The sequence below is a fragment of the Drosophila ananassae genome, chromosome XL, assembly GCF_017639315.1.
Source record: "Drosophila ananassae strain 14024-0371.13 chromosome XL, ASM1763931v2, whole genome shotgun sequence".
In the NCBI taxonomy this organism is placed as follows: Eukaryota; Metazoa; Arthropoda; class Insecta; order Diptera; family Drosophilidae; genus Drosophila; species Drosophila ananassae.
Window position 1 is genome coordinate 12,818,708 of NC_057931.1, and position 19,688 is coordinate 12,838,395.

Consider the following 19,688-nt stretch of genomic DNA (forward strand, 5'->3'; position numbering starts at 1 on the left):
GACATTTATTATTTATAAAATATATATTCAAAGTTTGTTGTTGCTAATATTAAATGTAAAAGTATTTGAAATGGATTTTACAAATCTTTGTTTTTGGCTAATATTTTAACCGGTTCGAAGATTTCCGCCCGATTCGCGAAAGAGAAAGGGAAAGGGAGACTTGAGTGTGACCAGACATTGTGGAATAGTGGCAATACAGCGATGCAGCCCTGCCAAACAAAAAGCCACACAAGATCGAGCCACAACAAAATAAAATTCGGGCCCGAACGGTTGATCGTGAAACGCGGCGTCTAATTATTTGCAAGAATCCAGCCCCGCAGCTTGCAACGTGCGAACTGCAATCCGAATATTGTGAAACCTAGTGATGTGTTGTATGTGCGGGCCGAGCTCCAGGAACTCCACTTGCTGACCACTTGCTCAGTGCCAGTGCCAGGCCCTTGAAGCCGAAGCCCCTGCGTCCCAGTCATGGACATTCCTAGTTTAAGCACTGCCTGGCTGCTCCTTCTGGTGGCAGCCGCCTGGTCCGGTGGTGGTCGGGCCCAAGAGGCGCCACCACCATCACCAGCGCCCGCACCCGCCCGACCCCCGCCTCGCGTCAAGCTGAACAAATGCTGCCACATGGGCGAGTACCTGAACGAGACGACCCGATCCTGCAACGCCGGCAGCCCGGAGCAGTGGGTGCCGATGGTGTACCTGGTGCAGCAGCAGCGATTCTTCGAGCCCGTCGGCGGCAGTCCCCGCTTCATGAAGTTCCTGCCCCACTCGCGTCCCCAGTGCCCGGACCAGTACCAGGAGCTCATCCGCAGCCGGAACACCAACGTAATGCTCTTCCCCAACGGCAGTCTGTATGTGAGGGAGCGCGGGCTGTTTGTGGAGCCGCCGAACTACTGCGTGGACTGGCAGGTGGCCCTCGTCTGCCTCGACCAGGACAAGAAGCAACAGCAGGAGCAGTCCCAGCAGCCGAACGGTGATCCCGACCAGGAGCAGCCGGACATACTGCGCCTGCGGAAGTGCTGCGGCAAATACGGCAGCTACGACACCCAGAAGAAGGACTGCGACCTGCAACCGAATCATCCACCCGATGGACAGCTCCGACTGGCCCCCCAACTGGCGGTGGGTAGCTACGAGACGATATACGGCCTGCCGGAGTGCTCCTCGCCGGGCGGCTATGCCATCGCCGGGGACTGGACCGAGGCGAAGTTAAACCGCTCGGATAGGCATCTCCGGCTGCCGCACACCAATCTCAGCGCGGACCAGTACTGCCTGGAGCACACGCAGCGCGAGGGCGAGGTGAAGATCATCGCCTGCCAGTACCTGTTCAGTCCGGAGCTCTACGACCTGGGCCCCGGCGAGATTCATGGCAATAATCTGCAGCGGGCCGTCCTCACGGGAGGGATACTGGTGTCCATTGTCTTCCTGGCCGCCACACTGGTGGCGGGATTCATGCTGCCGGCGGTTCATCATGCCCTACACTGGCGGTGCCAGATCTGCTACATCTTCTGCCTGCTGGTGGGCAAGGTGCTGCTGGCCATCGAGGAGTTCAGCACCGGATTGGAGCCGGGCACCGCCTGGTGCCTGATGCTCGCCATTTCGATGCAGTTCTTCTTCCTGGCCGCCTTCTTCTGGCTGAACACCATGTGCTTCAATATTTGGTGGACGTTCCGGGACTTTCGTCCCAGCTCCCTGGAGCGCAGCCAGGAGGCACTGCGTCTCTTCCTCTACTCCCTGTACGCCTGGGGAGGACCCCTGCTGATCGTTTTTGTGGCCGCCTGCGTGGATCAGCTGCCGGAGACGAGTTTGCTGCGTCCGGGATTCGGGCAGTTGTACTGCTGGTTCGACAATCGCTCCCTCTCGATCTTCGCCTACTTCTACGGGCCCATCGGCCTGCTCCTGTGCGCCAACATAGTGCTCTTCTTGTCCACCACCCACCAGCTGACCTGCGGCCTGTGGAAGCGCGACGATGTCAAGTCCTCCACGGAGAAGTCGGCCCTCGGCCGGGTCTGTCTCAAGCTGGTGGTGGTGATGGGCGTCACCTGGATAGCGGACATCATCTCGTGGCTGGTCGGAGGGCCACATGGTGCCTGGTTCGCCACCGATCTGATCAACGCCCTGCAGGGCGTCTTCATCTTCATTGTGGTGGGCTGCCAGCCGCAGGTGTGGACCGCCTGCCGTCGCATCTGCTGCCCCCGGTTGCGCCACGACATCACCAACACCACCAACGGTGTCCAGCACTCGAGCAGCTCCCAGGGCCTCCCATCGATGGCCGGCGGCACTGAGTTCACCCAGAACACCAGCATGCCGAGTAGTCCACCGGCGGACAGTGGCTTCCCGGAGGATAATCTCGACAAGGATAAGGCTAGTCTGGGTCCAGGATCAGGCACACCGCCAGGCACACCCGCTTCGGCTCCTCCCAAAATGGAAACCATCTGCTAAACCGTGAGTTGAACAGCCGATAAGGAGAAGCTATCTGTAGACATAAGCTCCAGCTCCAGCTCCACCTCCACCTAAGGGGGGCACTCCGTCACTGCCAAGAGAGTCGGCCACTCGCCTCACTCACTCATAGTTGGATAACTCAGACTGGAATGCAGTGGATTGTTTGTTTGTCTCTTTGTTTGTTTGTTTGTTTGTTTGTTTGTCAGACATCGCAGCAGGTACCAGATCTCAAGTATTATTAGCTCTTACTAGGGAGTGTCTCCTAAAATCTTATTTTCAAGTCTGGCTCGAGAAGAAGCTCTTCTAGAAGCCACTTTTCCCGCCAGATCTTCTCTAGAAAGAGTAGCTTTGTGGATACTTTTGAAAATAATCACCCTTCCGACCTGAATATTTCAAAATATTGAACAAGATTCGGAAATTTTTGGATGAAATGAATCATTTGAGGAACAAAGAAGAGCCCTGCCTTCCTGGATTCAGTTCGACTTTATTTTTTTTTTATGGATTTTCGATCGGAAATCATCTCCCGAATGATTATTTGCCTTGTCCGCGTGTCCGCCTGTCCGCGTGTCCGCTTACTTGCTTTTTATGCAAATAACTCGCTCAGTTTTCGAGATATTGAGTTTAAAATTGGCATTCAGGATTGTTATTATTTTATAAAAAATATATTTTGATTTTGAGAGAATCAGAAGACTATAGCCTATAGTTCTGAGACCAGATCTGGTAGAACATTTTTGGGTTTAGGGTTATTTCTGGCCTCTCTGAAATACCCTTTTTATGACCCCACTGGCCTGGAAAGGTTTTCCGTCCATGTGACATGAATCGAGTGCTACCTGGAGCGATTTCCCAACACGGCGCCGTCGTAAAGTCCAACAGTGTCCGTTTTTATGGGTTTGGGAAGAAAAAATAGAGAGACTACCATGTTGGACAGAAGGAGGAATTTACATTTCTGTTGCAGCTTGCCACTTTACAACATGCGCCAAGTTTACGATATTTTCTTTTTGGGAAATGTTGTCCATAATAAAATGATGAAAATGTTTTTGGCATTGCCGTTTTTCTTTGGAAAAAGACAACGCCATTCCGGTTCAGGTCAGCACAGCTCGATTTTCTCGGCACAGGCCGATTTCCACATGGCCATAAAGTAATCAGCACACAACCCTTGACACACACATGCAACCGGGATAGATAATGCCAGTCCATACGGATTCAGATCGTTCCCGTATCTGTATCTGAAAAGAAACTCAACAAAAAAAGGGAAAATATAGGGGAAAATTGAGTTTAAATTGGACTCACCGGCGACTGACCAGCAATGTGATAAGCGTCTCTGTCTCGGTTTCGGTTTCGGGTTTTTGTATTTTTTTTTCTTTTCGATGTGTGTATGTTGACTCGATTGCCTCAAGTGGTCTTGACACATCGCAAATGAGCCAAAGTAAACTCAGTCTTAACATGTTAAGAGATCTGGGGCCACAGTCCAACCTCACTACCATAAACTCTACAAATATTGTACAAGTTTCTTGTTTAGTTTCGAAATCTCCGTTTGTTTTTCGAAATTTCATTTGTTTATCAAACAATATTGTTAGGTTTTCGAAAAAAGTACAATGAAATATAGTAATGGTAGTTTAGGAACTATTTTTCACACTTTTTAAATCATTTTTGGACATTTTTTTTTATAATAATTTCAATATTTGCTTTATTTCATAATTTATTTTTAGGAAATTATGATTTTTTATTCTATTATATGATTAGTTTTTCAACGAGTACTATAAATTATAATAAATATGGTCATTTTTGAATAAATTAAAGTACTTGGTCACACTTTTTAAATCAGGTTTTAAAGGTTTTTAGATTCCTAAATTTTATTTTTATTTTTAATTAGGTTTTAGGACATTTTTTTATTCTATTATTTAATCTATATAATACATATAATATAATAAATTATAATGGTTATAGTACTTCTTAAAAAAAATTTAAATACTTGGTTTTTTAAATCATATTTGAACTTGATTTTAAATAGATCCTTTATTTTTTCAATTTTGTTTTTAAAAAATCTTAGTTGCTCCATATCATAATTTTTTCGAGAAGTACCATAATATAATAAAAAATATATGAAACCAATTCAAATAAAAGAAAATACTTGGTCACACTTTTTAAATCATGTTAGAGCAGGTTTTTGAAGAGATTCTTTATTTTTAAGAAAGATAGGTTAATTTTCATAATTTTTTTTTTGGAAATCATGTGTTTATTCTTAAGTTTTACTAGTTTTGCAAAAAGTACTAAAAATATACATGATTATTTAAATAAAGTTTAGGAACTTTAGTTAGTTTTTAGTTTTTAAATACTTAGTCACTCTTTTTAAACTATTTTTAAACATGCCAAATAGACCATTATATAAACTACATTTCTTGAATATTGTCTTGCAACATGATAAGTTTTTAAAAAAAAATCTATAAAAATATAATACAATTTACAAGACCAGATTTAAAAAATTAAAAAAAAATTATTTTTGAAAAAGTTTTTCTCGAAAATACCCCTTTTCTGTAACCCGGATATGGAAGTTAATGGGCTCAGTGTTTTGTTTTTTTTTTGGCAGTCTGACTGTTTGCCTTTTGGGTAATTTTTTTGTATTTCTTTATTTTTTTATTTTTGGGCCATGCTGGCGTCATTTTTGGAATCCGGGATGGGGTTGGGGGGAAAACAGATGTGATTTTTGGTGTGTGGCCGGCGCTGAGTGTCCGAGGTTTCGCCCAGCGAATGAGAAACCAAAACAAACACGGGGTTTTGGGCTTTGGGCTTTGGGCCCATTGGGGATTATGCAATCGAGAGTGTTTTGGTCCCAAAAAAATTACGAAAAAAAAAATATACGAAATAAAAACCAAACTATGGCTCACGCAATAATGGAATGTACCGGCCAGTTGCCTTGAAACTGTCTCCCAATTCCCTTCAAACTGTGACCTGCAATCGGGGTGTGCGTGTGTGTGCGAGTGTGTGTGAGTTTGTTGCAAGTTGCAGCTGCTGTGCAATTTCTTTTCTTTTGCGTAATCCCCAGAGCATCATGCCCCGTCACGCTCCTCCCTTCTGCAATGGAATAGGAAAACTCCCATATTGGAGTAGCAAAAAAAAGAAAAAGGAAAGAAATAAAAATAAAGGGCCAACTCAAGGGGTGGGGGGGTTAAACGCATCGTTTGTCAACCAAATTGCAACAAGATGCACGCTGCACAATGCAACATCTGCATTCTGTGATATTACACAGATACGCATCGTCGAGTTCGGAGGGAAAACGAGGCCGAAATAGTTTTTCCCCAAAAATACTAATTCGTTTTGCAACACTTGGCTTTTAAAATACTCCACTTTCAGTTGGAGGTTATTAGGCTTTAGATTTTGGCATTTATTAACCTTTTTTTTTGCATTTTTTAAATTTCATTGTTAATTATAATAATTTAGAAGTAGAAGCACCAACGATTAAATAGTTTTCTTACTAAATATTAATTCGCTTTTCAACACTTTCTTTTTTAAATTTTATTTTTATATTAGGAGGTTATAAGGCTTTCGTTTTTTACTTTTTTTATTGTTAATTAATAAGCATAGTATACCTAACTTTAGGTATTTATTATAATTAACAGTTATTACAAAGAATAAAATAGGTTTTCCTTAAATACTAATTCGTTTTGCAACACTTGATTTAGAAAATGCTTATTTTACCGTTAAAGGTTTTTAAATTTTAGAGTCTTACATTTTTCATATTTTTAATTATAACTAATTATGATAATTTAGATTGAACAATTACCACCACTAACAAAATAGTTCTTCCCAAAAATTAAAGCCTTTTACAACACTTGATTATGAAAATACCCCATTTACCGTTATAGCTATTTAGAGCTATTTGAGTATTTTTTTGTATAAAATTGTATTATTAAATTGTACGTGATGATAGATTAAAATTAAAAATCATCCAACTACTTGCGTGACTTTTATGGAAAAAAAGAACGACAATTTGGTATGGAAGCGTGCAAGAACAGCTGGTAAATTAATTGGAAAAACTCTCACTAATGAATTTCTTCCTGTTGACTTTTATACAAATTAGCAGGAAAAAAATGAATTTAAATTGTATAAAAAGTGACGCACACGCTTCGCTTTAATTGAGTTTAGCGGCAATTTTTAATTTGAACGTTCTGCACTTTTTTTTTCAAGTTGTATAATTGCAATGTGGCCCATTTAATTTTTACGCAGGGCATTATTTTTTTTTTTTTTTAATTTGCAACTCCGACGATCGTCCCCCGTCATTTGATGCCTCAGGGGATCGAAGGGGAGACAGTCGGCAATTTTGTGGGGCATTTACAATCGAGGAACTACAAATAGTACTCGCAATATGACAAAAATTAATTTTATTAAAAATTAAAAATAGTGTGACCAAGTACAAATAGAACTCGAAATATGGCAAAAATTAAATTTATTAAAAAGTAAAAATAGTGTGCCCATAGAGCAGTAAGAGTTTAAGTAGCTCAGCGAATTTAAATAAAAATAAATTATAGACTTTTCGTCAAAGTTCTAGAAATAATATATCCAATAGTAAAAATAATGTGCCCATAGTTGTAAAATATTTTCTCTTCCTGTGTCTTTAAAGACACGACTGGCACTGTAGGAACTTGTAATATATATGTACATACATCATACCGTTTATAAATACCTACTCTTTTTGTTTTCTTCATTTTATCTACAGACAACTGAGACGAGCGACAATGCGAAAGTGAGCCCGGATCCAAGTTTCCAGACCCTGAGAGCTGCCGGAATGGCAATGGGCAAGCCCAGCTCAAGCCCAGAAGAAGCAGAAAAGCAACAAAAGCCGCGTTTTTGAGACGCAAGTTGAGGGCACACTTGCGCAATAGCAGCCACCAACAACAACTACGAAACAACAACAAGAGGAGCATTCAAGCACGCGCATTGACCGGCCCAGCTAATTGTACATGAATGTGTATGTGTATGTATGGTGGTGTGTGTGTGTGTGATTTTGAAATCGGCCAACAACCGCAGATGGAACAAAGTACTCAGCAGTATTCCACTTCAATTTAAAAGCAGGCACAAAAGAAATGGATTTTATTCACAAAACGTGGTTGGAAAAGGAGAAAGACAAAGACAGAGACAGGGATAGGTAGCAGAACTAACGGTATATCGAGTGTGGTCAGGTCACATTAACACGTTCTAATTGGACGTTAGTCGGTCAGTGTTGCAAAATCGCATCTGACACAGGCCTAGGGGTTAGGGTTAGGGATTAGGGCTTAGAGAGGGGAGAAAAGCTTCTATCGCAAGACCCCGTTTGACAAGAACCAGAACACACGTCTCTAACTTGTGACAATGGTATGTGCGGCAAACAGGAATTTTGTTTTTTTTCTTCTTCTTCATCATCATAATAGACAAAGCGCATCTATTGTTACTTGCTTTCTCCATCTCCATCTCCATCTCTGTCTCTCTCTAGCGATCGGTGAGGCAAACCACAAGGAATTTTTTGTTGAGGTATTTTGTTGTTGTTGTTTGCATTTGATATTCTATTTGCTAGTTTTCTGTTTCTGCTTGGCTGTGCTTTGCTTTCTTTAAAAAAAAAAAAAGAATCTCAAGTGTGAGAAAAACAGCAGCCGTTCTGCACAAACAAACAAAAGAACACATATAGATGTGTGTTTAACATTTAAATTAGCCGATTCTTTGTATTTTTCAAATTCCCATTGACGACTCCACCAACTGCATATATCTATGTATGTGTTTTTTTTTTCGATTGCCTAATCATTTTGTTTTTTACGATCTTCTAAGTGGATTCCTTTTTTAAGACTCTGGAGAAATAATACTGACTGAAACTATTTTTATGTATGCGCTGGAATCTGATTCCATTCTTTTCTTCCTATTTTTTTTTCATGTGTAAAGTAAACAATTGGAATTTATTTACTTGGTGGCATAAACAAAAACAAAACTCGGAAAAAAAAGGGCATCCGAAAAGTTAATAGTAAACACACACACACACACACAGTACACATCCGACCAAATCACTGAAAGATCAAATTGATCATCGAAAGTTCAATGATATCGATCGATCAAGGTTAAATTAATGCCGAAAATGGAAAGTTTGGTTAATAAAACAACCAAAAATCCATACACACACACACACAACCAAACATCTGCACACACACTTTCATGTAGTTTGGCGCGAAATTTCAAAATGTATTTCCCACTATACCCCATCGTATTTTTATGTTTTAGTTCTTGAAACCGCAGAAACTACAATGCAGTACAATTATTATTTCTTATTTTTATTTTTTTTTTTAAACAAAACCTTTTGATTTCATTAATTAATTTAAATTTAAGACGCGTTTAACGTGACTGATCGAGAAGGAGTTTAAAAATATTGTATTATTTAGTGGAACTTCCAAAGTGTTCAGGCCAAAAGTTTATAGTTTTTTTTTTCATCCCATAACTATATTATTACTCGATTATTTGTATATGTTTTATTGTATATAACGAGGACACTATATATATTTTTTTTTTCAATATATATTGTATGTATTTGAATCGAATGTGAAATTAACGAATAATGACTGATGTAACAAAGGCAGCGAATACTTTCAACTAGTTCATATTTTTGATACTAACTATTTGACTATTTTTGTATATAAATTCGTAAAATCTATTGGCTAAGCGATTGTACCTACAAATATACATGTATTTTAATCCCAATATTCATAACTTATACTCGAAAACCATGTAACTCAACATCGAATAAATAGTTTTTAAGTTTTAGTCTGTAGTTCGATGCTAAGTCCTAACGATTATTGCCCCCGAAGAGTATTTTAAACGATAATTATATCATATAATGTATGTCTTTCATAAGGAATATATATCAATTATAATTCGCTTTTGGAGGCGTGCGTATATGATGCTATCCCCCCCTCCACACCACCACCCCTCCATTAAAACCCCCCAACGGACGCCCCTGTCTGCTATTAATTTATGGCACACACAGAGAGGAAAAGCAGACTTTTATAGATAAACATGCGGAACAAAATTGTTCGAAATGGCAATTAAATGAAAACCGAAACTGAAACTGAAAATGTCGGCAGAACTTGGCATTAATGCGCAGCTATATAGCTATATAGCTATATAGCTATATTGAATATATATTATGTACTATGTATTTTGTATAAAACGACTACGACTCTACAGAACAATTGTCATTGACCGAAACAACCACTAAACTATTTATATTTACCGTACAATAAAGCTTTTTGGCAAATATCAATGGAACTGAACAAACAAAACACAGATGGCATCTCATGGTCGGTTTTTCTGTCACCTCCCTCCTTTCCCATATGGGGATCCATCCATCCATCCCCATGCTCTCAATCCCCAGTTTCCTTTTGCAGCTTCGCTGGATTTCTTGGCTGGCGGTGACCCACTTGAGATCCCCACATCCATGTTGCCTGGAAACCCTCTACCCATCCACCGTGGTACTCCCGAGACCGCCTATACATATATTCTATTGCCACCTTCGGCAGTTTGTCTCCGACCCCTTTTGTATGCAAATTAGTTAAGAGAACAGTGGGATGGATGATTCAAAACATCGAAATGGTTAATCATTTTTGGCAATGATATATGCATTTAATCCCCAACAAAAATAAAGAAACAACCCAGGACTTAAACAATATGTGAAATTGGCTAAGAATTTGGCCAAAATGCAGCCCACGGTCCGCAGGTGTGGCTTTTATTTACAGTTTGTGGTGCAATCAACCTTTAAGGCAATGTTTGCGAGAGCCAGAAACCGGTTAAAAATATTTTCAAATCCACCGGCACTCAATAACAACGTCATCGCCTCTGCAAATAGCAAAAAAATATACATTCGTTGGGGTTAACAAATTTATTATATATATTAATTGTCGAGTACGCATATTGGCCATGTTACTGACCCAAAATCCACAACCAAGTCCGAGTGCATTCACAAAAAATTAATTGCAGCGTAGGCATTATCTTTGTTTTAATTAAAACGAAGAGTAAACAAAACGGAAAAGTGCACTAATTGCCATAATTTGTAGTGAACCACTAATTTGTAGTGATAATTAACAAAATAACTGGTTTTTTAAATGCAAATATTTAAATCCATCAGTGATGGGAGATTTAAATCACAAATATTCCCGCTCAAGCACAAGCCAGTGCTGCCAATTACCATAGGCTATCGTCATTGGTATCGATATCTCCCCGCCGCTATTGATATATCGATTGCCTCGTTAGTGCTGCCACTTGTCAACTAAAAGTGAGACCAGATACCAAAAATACCAACAAATTAGAGAGCGGTGTTATCGAAAATCCCAAACCAAATAGCCGTGTGGCTACACGATTTTGCAGAGGAAGTGAATAAGTGAATAAGCAAGCGAGTCCATCTTCCATCCAACGAACGAGCAACCAGCATCGTGTAAGTAGCCCCAAATTAGCATCTTATTGGCGTTTTAAGGAGTCCCTACACCGTCCCCTGGAATGCTGTGCCGATAAAGCCCGGCCTGGCGCCGCATTCACCGCTTCAGCCGGATTCTGAATTCCGGTGCGGTTGCATTCCATTTTGCGCCCGGCTAATGCGGGCGGCGTCGTTCTTCTCGGGGCCCGGGAACGGCCAATTCCGTTACTTGCCCAATTTGGGGCCGCCCAGTGTCCCTCTGTTCCTGTGCCCCGTTTGCCATCTCGGCGACCGACGCACTCTGCCGGCGTCAGACGACGTGGTCGGGCCGCGTGCTGTGGCCAAGTGGTTGCGAAAACAACACCGGAGATACGGATAACCATGTCATGCGTTGTAGATGAAAGATTAGCCATAAAAATGGCCAGTTGGAAGGGCCAGGAACCTGAACATGCCATGGCAGTGGCCAAAAAATCACCATCTCCGTGGGGAAAGTGAGGTTAGACCTGAATTGCAAAAAAGAGAGAAAAAAAAAAATAAGCGATGAAATTTGCGTCATGTTTCTGGTCGGCAGCGCCGTCGACGCCGGCGTCGTCGTCTGTCTCTGTCTGTCTGTCTGTTTGTATGCCTGTATGTGTGTGTGTGTGATGGCGCGTGCTACTGTGTTTGTTGGAATTAATTTTGTTATTTAGAATTAAACGCAACGAAAAGGAGCTTTTATTTTGCAGCCAAGGAAAGTGCTGTGGCTCTGGTTTGTTTTTCACGTGAAATCCGCCTGGCCAGGCACCACCCCCTCTGCCCCCTGCCTGCACTTCAATTACAATATCGGCAGCGGCGGCATTTTGGCGCGCTTTGCAGCGTCGTCCACACAGGTTTCTTTCTTACTTCCTAGTATATATACATTATATATTATATAGTGTAGTATATAAGAGTGGCCTAGTGGCATGCCTCAAATTTCAAAATTCCATGAGTCATCCAGGAAGCCATAGCCACCAATAGACTCTTCTGAGTTTCAAAAATAAATGAAATTTTAGTCTAGACTCTAGCAGTCTTTAATATAATTTGTATTTTTTTTTTTAATCCTACTTTAAATATTTGTAAAATCCTTATTTCCGCCTTGCCACGCATTATTTTACCTGCCTCGCTCGTCCTTCGACCCTTCTCTTATTTTCCTCCTTGCTTCTCAGCAGGAGCGGCAGCTGCATTATCCTTGCGCTCTTCTTGGCCTGCTCTTGTTCTCTTTCTCTCTGTGTATGTGTGTGTGAGTGTGTGTGTCGGCTTGGGCCCGAACAGCTGTTGGTCGTCCTTGGCGGGCTTTGTCGCATCACGTTCTGGTGGGCAGACCGACAGCCGAGGATGTGTCAGTCGCCTGGCGCTCGCCACACAGCCAACACACATCGCAAGGACTCCTCCTCCTCGCTTCAGACTCTACTCCAGTCCACTCCACTCCACTCTACTCTACTCTTCTCCCGCCAATAAAGCCACCAAAAAGGACACCAACAACTGAGCTAACTAACTGATTATCTTCAACAGCCCACTGTATCGCCGCCAATCCCGAAAAACCACAAACAGTTCTCAAGCAGGATGGCTCAGGAAGGTCAAGATATCCCCACATTCAAGTGCGTACTCGTCGGCGATGGCGGTACTGGCAAGACGACGTTCGTCAAGCGCCACATGACAGGCGAGTTTGAGAAGAAATACGTTGCCACACTGGGCGTGGAGGTGCATCCGCTCATCTTCCACACCAATCGCGGTGCTATTCGCTTCAATGTCTGGGATACTGCCGGCCAGGAGAAGTTCGGTGGACTCCGCGATGGCTACTACATCCAGGGCCAGTGCGCCGTCATCATGTTCGATGTGACGTCTCGGGTTACCTACAAAAATGTGCCCAACTGGCATCGTGATCTGGTCCGGGTCTGCGAGAACATCCCGATAGTGCTCTGCGGCAACAAGGTGGACATTAAGGATCGCAAGGTCAAGGCCAAGAGCATCGTCTTTCACCGAAAGAAGAATCTGCAGGTTAGTTTTTTTTTTTTGCATTTTCTAAACAATTTTGAAGAGAAACTAATTTATAATTCGAATTCTCCACCGTAGTATTATGATATTTCTGCAAAATCGAATTACAATTTCGAGAAACCATTCCTTTGGCTGGCGCGCAAGCTGGTCGGTGATCCCAACCTGGAATTCGTTGCCATGCCAGCTCTACTGCCGCCGGAGGTTAAGATGGACAAGGATTGGCAGCTGCAGATCGAGAGGGACTTGCAGGAGGCCCAGGCGACCGCTCTGCCCGACGAGGATGAGGATCTATAAGCATATTTGTAGTTTAACACCCGGCCGGCTTACAACCACACACACACTCACACACACCACAAACACTCACCCACACTTACATATATATATATAAAGAACGGCAAAAAAAAAAAATAGAGGGAGGAGCAGAGGAGCAGAGCAAGGAACATCATGGAGAAATGCCATCATCGAGGATGTGGTGGCTGGCCTGCCTGTCCTCCCACAAGACACACATTACCAGCGACAACCCACACCACACCCACAACTGAAAGAACAAGAAGCTCTAGCAACTAAAACATCATCGTCCTGGAGGAGGGAGGAAGGATACTAAAGGATACTAGAGGAGCAGCAGCAATAACTATACAGATTGTAATTGTAACTTTCGGCGTTCGGTTGGCTTTAAACGGTCCTGCCGCAACCGTTTGAACGCCGAGCGCGTTTTATATATATATATATACTTTAGATCCACTCATTTATAAGTCGGTTATAATTGATTTTTTTTTTTGTTTGTTTGTTTCCCAAATGCGTTGGTATTTTTTGGCGGCACATCTTCAAATGATGAAATGATGTCCTAAATCGTAGAAATGCGAAAATTACACCACAACCGAACGAGTAAGAAGAAGATAAACAAACTAAGTAAAATAAAAAAAAAAAGGAAAAAAAAACAACAAATTTTTAACAAATCTGGTATTGGAAATAATTTTTCAAAAAAAAAAAAAACTAAACAAAAAACTAAAAAATAGAGCAAGCCCGGAATAGAAAGAGATGGATATTGAGCTGTAAATGAGAGTGAGCGAGAGCGCTCCATCCGAGTAACGAAAAGCAACAACAACAACAGCAGGCAAAAAAAAAGAACTGAGTCCCAAAGGATAGTAAAAAAAAAATAAATAAAAAAAATTTAAAAAAAAAAACTAAAGCAACAAAATGAATAGAATGGGAAGGCCTCCGAATCCACATCATGTTATTAATCTAAGAAATTACAAAAAAAAAAAAATAAATTTAAAAAAAAAAAACATCAAAATGTATTTAAAGAAAAAAACTTGCAAAAAAAGGTTGCTTTAAAAGAGACGATGGAAAATAAAGAGGAAATAAAACTAAAACAATTGCCAGCTTTTTTTCGTCACCTACTTGGACATCAGTTTTGTAATTTCGCATTTTGTTCAATTATTTTTCTGTTTTAAGTCATAAACTTATATTAATTTGGCAGAACTGTCATTATTTTAATCATTTTTATTGCCTTCTAAAAAAGAACGATTTTTTTTTTATATTTAATAATTTTATTTTGATCATTTTTATTGCTTTTTTAAATAGAAAGATTTTGTTTAATAATTAATAGTTTTATTTTAATAATTATTATTGTTATTACATTTTTAAACAGAAAGATTTATCTTTTTTTTTGCCAAAACTATATATTTTTAATCATAACTACTACTGAGAATTATTGTTGATCATTTCAATCATAAAATCCTTACAACATCTGCCTTCCTTGTCCTCCACCGCCAGTTGAAATAGTCTAGTCCAGCCTAGGATAATCCTGTTTATGTCCAGAAGATTCCAGTTTTTTAATCCAGATGAGGACATCTCCGCGGGAGTACTGTCACTGGACCACTTAGAGAAAGGACATATAATCACATACCCAATAGGTCTTCCATCCACACATTGATTTCGTTCGTCAGGATCGGGATTAAAAACAAAAATACAGAACCAGAAGGCCTCCTGAAAGACTACTTCGTTCTTGGAATGGATCCATCTATCCTTTTTTTTTTGTGACTATCCGGTCTGTATGATGCTTGCAGACCTCCAGCGACTATCAGAGATGTCCAGGATGTTATGAACTCGTCCATATTTGCCAATTCCTCTCCCAATTCCTGGTTATTCCAACATGAGACACCCTCCGCCAGCTTATATGCTAGAATTTCTGTACAAGACTGAGTCCTGGAAACGCTATTCCTGGGCACTTCCATTTGGAGGTCTACTTGGATTCAAAATTTCACAAAAGTTCCACATCCACAGACAAATATTTTATATTAATTTATTTAATTTAATTTAATGATTGGTTTTTAATTGATTATTTGATTGGGATTTTGGCTTAAGACTCAAGGACACTTGAGACAGCAGCCAGGAAAGACGCCAGTGAAGCGATCCTTGTTCGCGCAAGTGATCTTGTGTTTGGAGCAGCTGTTGAAAAGGATATTAAGGACGATATTAAGGACTCCCAAGGATGCGAAAAGGATTAAAAGGGGATAGAGTAATCAAATGACTTAAGGACATGGAGGGAAAGAGGCTAGTACTCACTCCTCGACGATGGTCTTGAAGGTATCCGTGCAAATGGCCCGCTTGAGGCACTTGCCCTCCTTCCCAAAGTCCACATAGTCCTCGCCACGCTTCAGCAGGGGCAGGTACTTCAGGAAAATGGTCTCATCCTCCGAGTTGCGATACGTGCAGATGGGTTCGCTGGCTAAGAAGGGACATAGGATGTATTCCATATCAAGACGGAGGGAGCCAACTCACCAGCATCGACGGCACTGGGCTGGAAGAGGACCAGGAGCACTACGGCGGTGGTCACCGCCAAACAGACGGTTATGTGGCGCATGGTCAGAACGTGGACACGATACTGGATCGACTGAAGGCCCGCGTCCAACCAGTTTCCTATTTATATCGCCCAGTCGCGGATTGCTTTGTTTGTTCTCCGTGTTTGTTTGCAAATTAGTATCCGTAATTTGCATTTTTCACAGCTTGATTGAGAGGCCGGACCGTGCCGGACTCGGCTGCGCCATATACTTGTCTCTATTCCAGCTATGATTTGAGAAGATCTTGATTTAGTGGCAGCCACCGTTGGGATTTTTAATTGTATAATTGCCCGAGGGGGATTCCGCTCATCAGGGGTCACCAGGGGGGACCATGACGAGGCGTAGTTCTCTGACGATTCTGTTCCCAAAACCCAGACCTACATAGAGTTCCTTAGGAATTCTTTCAATCCCGAGATGTCTTATTATAGTTATAGCCATATACGATCCATAAGTAAGCTAAATCTTTAAATATATCTTGAAATAAATGTTTTTTTAAGATTTTTTAGGATATATCTCCTTTAATTTCCAACAGATCCTTAAAAGGAATACTCTAAAAAAATATTTAAACACTTTTCAATGAATCTTACTAATATCTGATATAAAGTATCTTTATCATTATTTTTTTCGAGCGGTTTCCGCTGCATCCCGCCTAAACGACCGAGAGGCGCTGTCGCATAACGTACGGCGGGAATAGATCTGAGATAGTAAGGGTACTAGGTTTTCAAGGTTAGGTTTTAAGAGGAATATCTTCAAATATTGGCAAATAACAAAATACTTTCCTTTCTAAATCTTTATCTTATAATCCAATAAACTTTCATTTAATTTCATATTGTTTGTATTTTTTTAAATAATCATATTTTTTTTATTGAATTTGTAGCAAAAAAAAAACACTGGGAAAGGAAAATAAACTTAAATGAAATAGAAAACAAAACAAAACTAATACTACGTTGGTAAAGAGTGCATCCGGATCCAGCCTAGATGTAGTTGCTCTCCGACTCCTGGCAGAACAGCTTGGGGCAGCAGCCGGGGAAGGTGCGTCTCATGTCCGAGGCGATTTTGCATTTTTCCGTGGGCACGAGATTATGGCGACCGCAACTGAAATGTGGACTTATAGGACCTTGTAGACAAATATCAGTTTCCAAACACTTACTATCCAATCTCGAGAACATAGTCCGGACGACAGTAGATGGACTGGCAATATCCTTCGCGATTAATGGGCTTGTAGGACTGTTTTTTGGGGATTGCCTGGTTCAGTTCCTCGTAGTAGCACTGTCCCGGGTAGTCTATCGGGGGGATATTTAGCGGGATATTTGTGTTCTTTATCGATAGGCAATCGGAAACTTATCGAAACACTCACCTGGATGGACTGCATTGCCGCGATAGGTTAGATCCGATCGGACTGAGCCGAAAATGGTGATTAACACCAGAACCAAACTAAAGATGCAGAAACGCATAATTAAACAAATTATTTAGAAAAAAATAATTACACAAATAGGTTTTATTTTTCTTTTATATGAAAATCTTAAAATCAAAATCGGACTTGGCGGTTGTGCGCTGTCTGAGCGACTGAGTCAATTACAATTAATTGTTGTTGCTTTTATATAAAATTAATAATAAACATATATGGGTAGGACAGACTATATACATATTTATTCACAATTGCGGGCAGATTGGAAGTGCTTTCTTTACTATATAGTATATATTACATAGTAGCTAGTATATAGTTTTTAAAACCAATATGTCAATATTTTCTTTCTATATTTTTTATTTTTAAACCATATATATTATATAATGGCATACACTTTTGTGGCCCCTGGTGTACACTCTGTACATAGATGCCATCTGCGTTGTGGCTTTTGTTTGACGACTACTTAAGGCATCGTCTAGTTTAAATTAATTAAGTCAGCCCTGAAAGCGAGAGTGGTGGGACTAACCGGAGAGCGGCAGGGGGGCCGGCCCCTTGGCCAGGTACTGAGTGGGTGGGCTGGGTGGCGAGAGGAAGTCCCTCGCAGCCACTGACACGGTTCGAAAAACTGTGGCAAGGTTGCTGCGCCACAAAACCAGAGTACTTACTTGCTACTGAGCAAACAAAAGCAATTCGGGCCGAAAATAAAACAAATATTCAAAAAACTCAAAACTCAACATTTTTTTCCTTGCGATAAAACATAAAAAAGTAAATCTATGATCAGAGCTACGAGTATCTCAATTTTTTATTCAAAATATTGCTTAAATATGGTTTTTTAATTTTTGTATTTTTTCCCAAGGGGTACCCCTATAAAATGCTGCTTTTCTACAGTATCCCCATTTTGGCCCCTTCCGATGTGCATATCTCTGCCAATTCTTATCCCATCTTAAAAAAGTATACCATTCTGTCATCAGAGAACTAAGTACCTCCTTTCCTCATTTAAAATATTCCTTAAATATGGTTTTTTAATTTTTGGATTTTTCCCAAGGGGTACCCCTATAAAATGATGCTTTTCTACAGTATCCCCACTTTGGACCCTACCGATGTGCATATCTCTGCCAATTCTTATCCGATCTTAAAAAAGTGTACCATTCTGTTCTTAGGGAACTAAGTACCTCCTTTCCTTATTTAAAATATTCCTTAAATATGGTTTTTTAATTTTGGATTTTTTCCCAAGGGGTAACCCCTATAAAATGATGCTTTTCTACAGTATCCCCACTTTGGCCCCTTCCGATGTGCATATCTCTGCCAATTCTTATCTGATCTGGAAATAGTGTACCATTCTGTTTTAAGGGAACTAAGTCCTCCTTTCCGCATTTAAAATATTCCTTAAATATGGTTTTTAATTTTTGGATTTTTTCCCAAGGGGTAACCCCTATAAAATGATGCTTTTCTACAGTATCCCCACTTTGGCCCCTTCCGATGTGCATATCTCTGCCAATTCTTATCTGATCTGGAAAATGATGCTTTTCTACAGTATCCCCACTTTGGCCCCTTCCGATGTGCATATCTCTGCCAATTCTTATCTGATCTGGAAATAGTGTACCATTCTGTTTTAAGGGAACTAAGTCCTCCTTTCCGCATTTAAAATATTCCTTAAATATGGTTTTTAATTTTTGGATTTTTTCCCAAGGGGTAACCCCTATAAAATGATGCTTTTCTACAGTATCCCCACTTTGGCCCCTTCCGATGTGCATATCTCTGCCAATTCTTATCTGATCTGGAAATAGTGTACCATTCTGTTTTAAGGGAACTAAGTACCTCCTTTCCTTATTTAAAATATTCCTTAAATATGGTTTTTTAATTTTTGGATTTTTTCCCAAGGGGTAACCCCTATAAAATGATGCTTTTCTACAGTATCCCCACTTCGGCCCCTTCCGATTTGTATATCTCCGCCAATTCTTATCCGATCTTAAAAAAGTGTACCATTCTGTTTTAAGGGAACTAAGTACCTCCTTTCCGCATTTAAAATATTCCTTAAATATGGTTTTTAATTTTTGGATTTTTTCACTAGGGGTACCCCTATAAAATGATGCTTTTCTACAGTATCCCCACTTTAGCCCCTTCCGATGTGCATATCTCTGGCAATTCATATTGGATCTACAAAAAGAGGGATACGAGGGGATTCCTTTTCTAAATAAAAAAATAGTTTAAATCCATTTTTGTAATTTTTCCAATTTTCGCAAGGAATTCCCTCATGGAGTTATGACCTCCCCAAATTTCCCTCTTTATCCGCTAGGTTTCTAGGACGTTGACTGTTCCGAAGCTGCAAAAAACAGTCTTTTTTTGGGGAAAGAACAGGAGTCGTGAGGATCCTGATAAAAAGGCCGAAGGTTCTAGAGGAAGACTGGGGCCATAAACTCCAGATATTTGATATATTTCGTACCAAATCCAGTAGGTTCTTGGATTTCCCCTCTCATTCCATTTCATTTGCAGACTTTCATGGAAATTTCTATAAAGACAGCGTTTCTGGTTTAATAATAAAATGAATTCCTGGAATTCGAGAAATATT

General features: G+C 40.6%; 4 protein-coding genes across 4 annotated transcripts; 2 read left to right on the plus strand and 2 right to left on the minus strand.

Moving 5' to 3' along the window:
• Positions 1 to 154: 154 nt before the first annotated feature.
• Positions 155 to 9,342, plus strand: LOC6503096 (probable G-protein coupled receptor Mth-like 1). The gene is made up of 2 exons (XM_001963382.4): positions 155 to 2,436; positions 7,148 to 9,342. The coding sequence occupies exon 1, from the start codon at positions 466 to 468 to the stop codon at positions 2,431 to 2,433; it is 1,968 nt and encodes a 655-aa protein (XP_001963418.1). The 5' UTR covers positions 155 to 465; the 3' UTR covers positions 2,434 to 2,436; positions 7,148 to 9,342.
• A 1,382-nt stretch (positions 9,343 to 10,724) lies between these two features.
• Positions 10,725 to 14,052, plus strand: LOC6503097 (GTP-binding nuclear protein Ran). Its single transcript, XM_001963383.4, has 3 exons — positions 10,725 to 10,876; positions 12,386 to 12,871; positions 12,947 to 14,052. The coding sequence occupies exons 2-3, from the start codon at positions 12,437 to 12,439 to the stop codon at positions 13,160 to 13,162; spliced, it is 651 nt and encodes a 216-aa protein (XP_001963419.1). The 5' UTR covers positions 10,725 to 10,876; positions 12,386 to 12,436; the 3' UTR covers positions 13,163 to 14,052.
• Positions 13,832 to 15,809, minus strand: LOC6503009. The gene is made up of 3 exons (XM_001963384.4): positions 15,653 to 15,809; positions 15,437 to 15,599; positions 13,832 to 15,319 (listed from the first exon to the last, which is right to left on the minus strand). Exons 1-3 carry the CDS (start codon positions 15,732 to 15,734, stop codon positions 15,238 to 15,240), a joined length of 327 nt encoding a protein of 108 aa, XP_001963420.1. The 5' UTR covers positions 15,735 to 15,809; the 3' UTR covers positions 13,832 to 15,237.
• A 735-nt stretch (positions 15,810 to 16,544) lies between these two features.
• Positions 16,545 to 17,276, minus strand: LOC6503008. Its single transcript, XM_001963385.4, has 3 exons — positions 17,069 to 17,276; positions 16,862 to 16,994; positions 16,545 to 16,806 (listed from the first exon to the last, which is right to left on the minus strand). Exons 1-3 carry the CDS (start codon positions 17,163 to 17,165, stop codon positions 16,686 to 16,688), a joined length of 351 nt encoding a protein of 116 aa, XP_001963421.1. The 5' UTR covers positions 17,166 to 17,276; the 3' UTR covers positions 16,545 to 16,685.
• Positions 17,277 to 19,688: the final 2,412 nt, after the last annotated feature.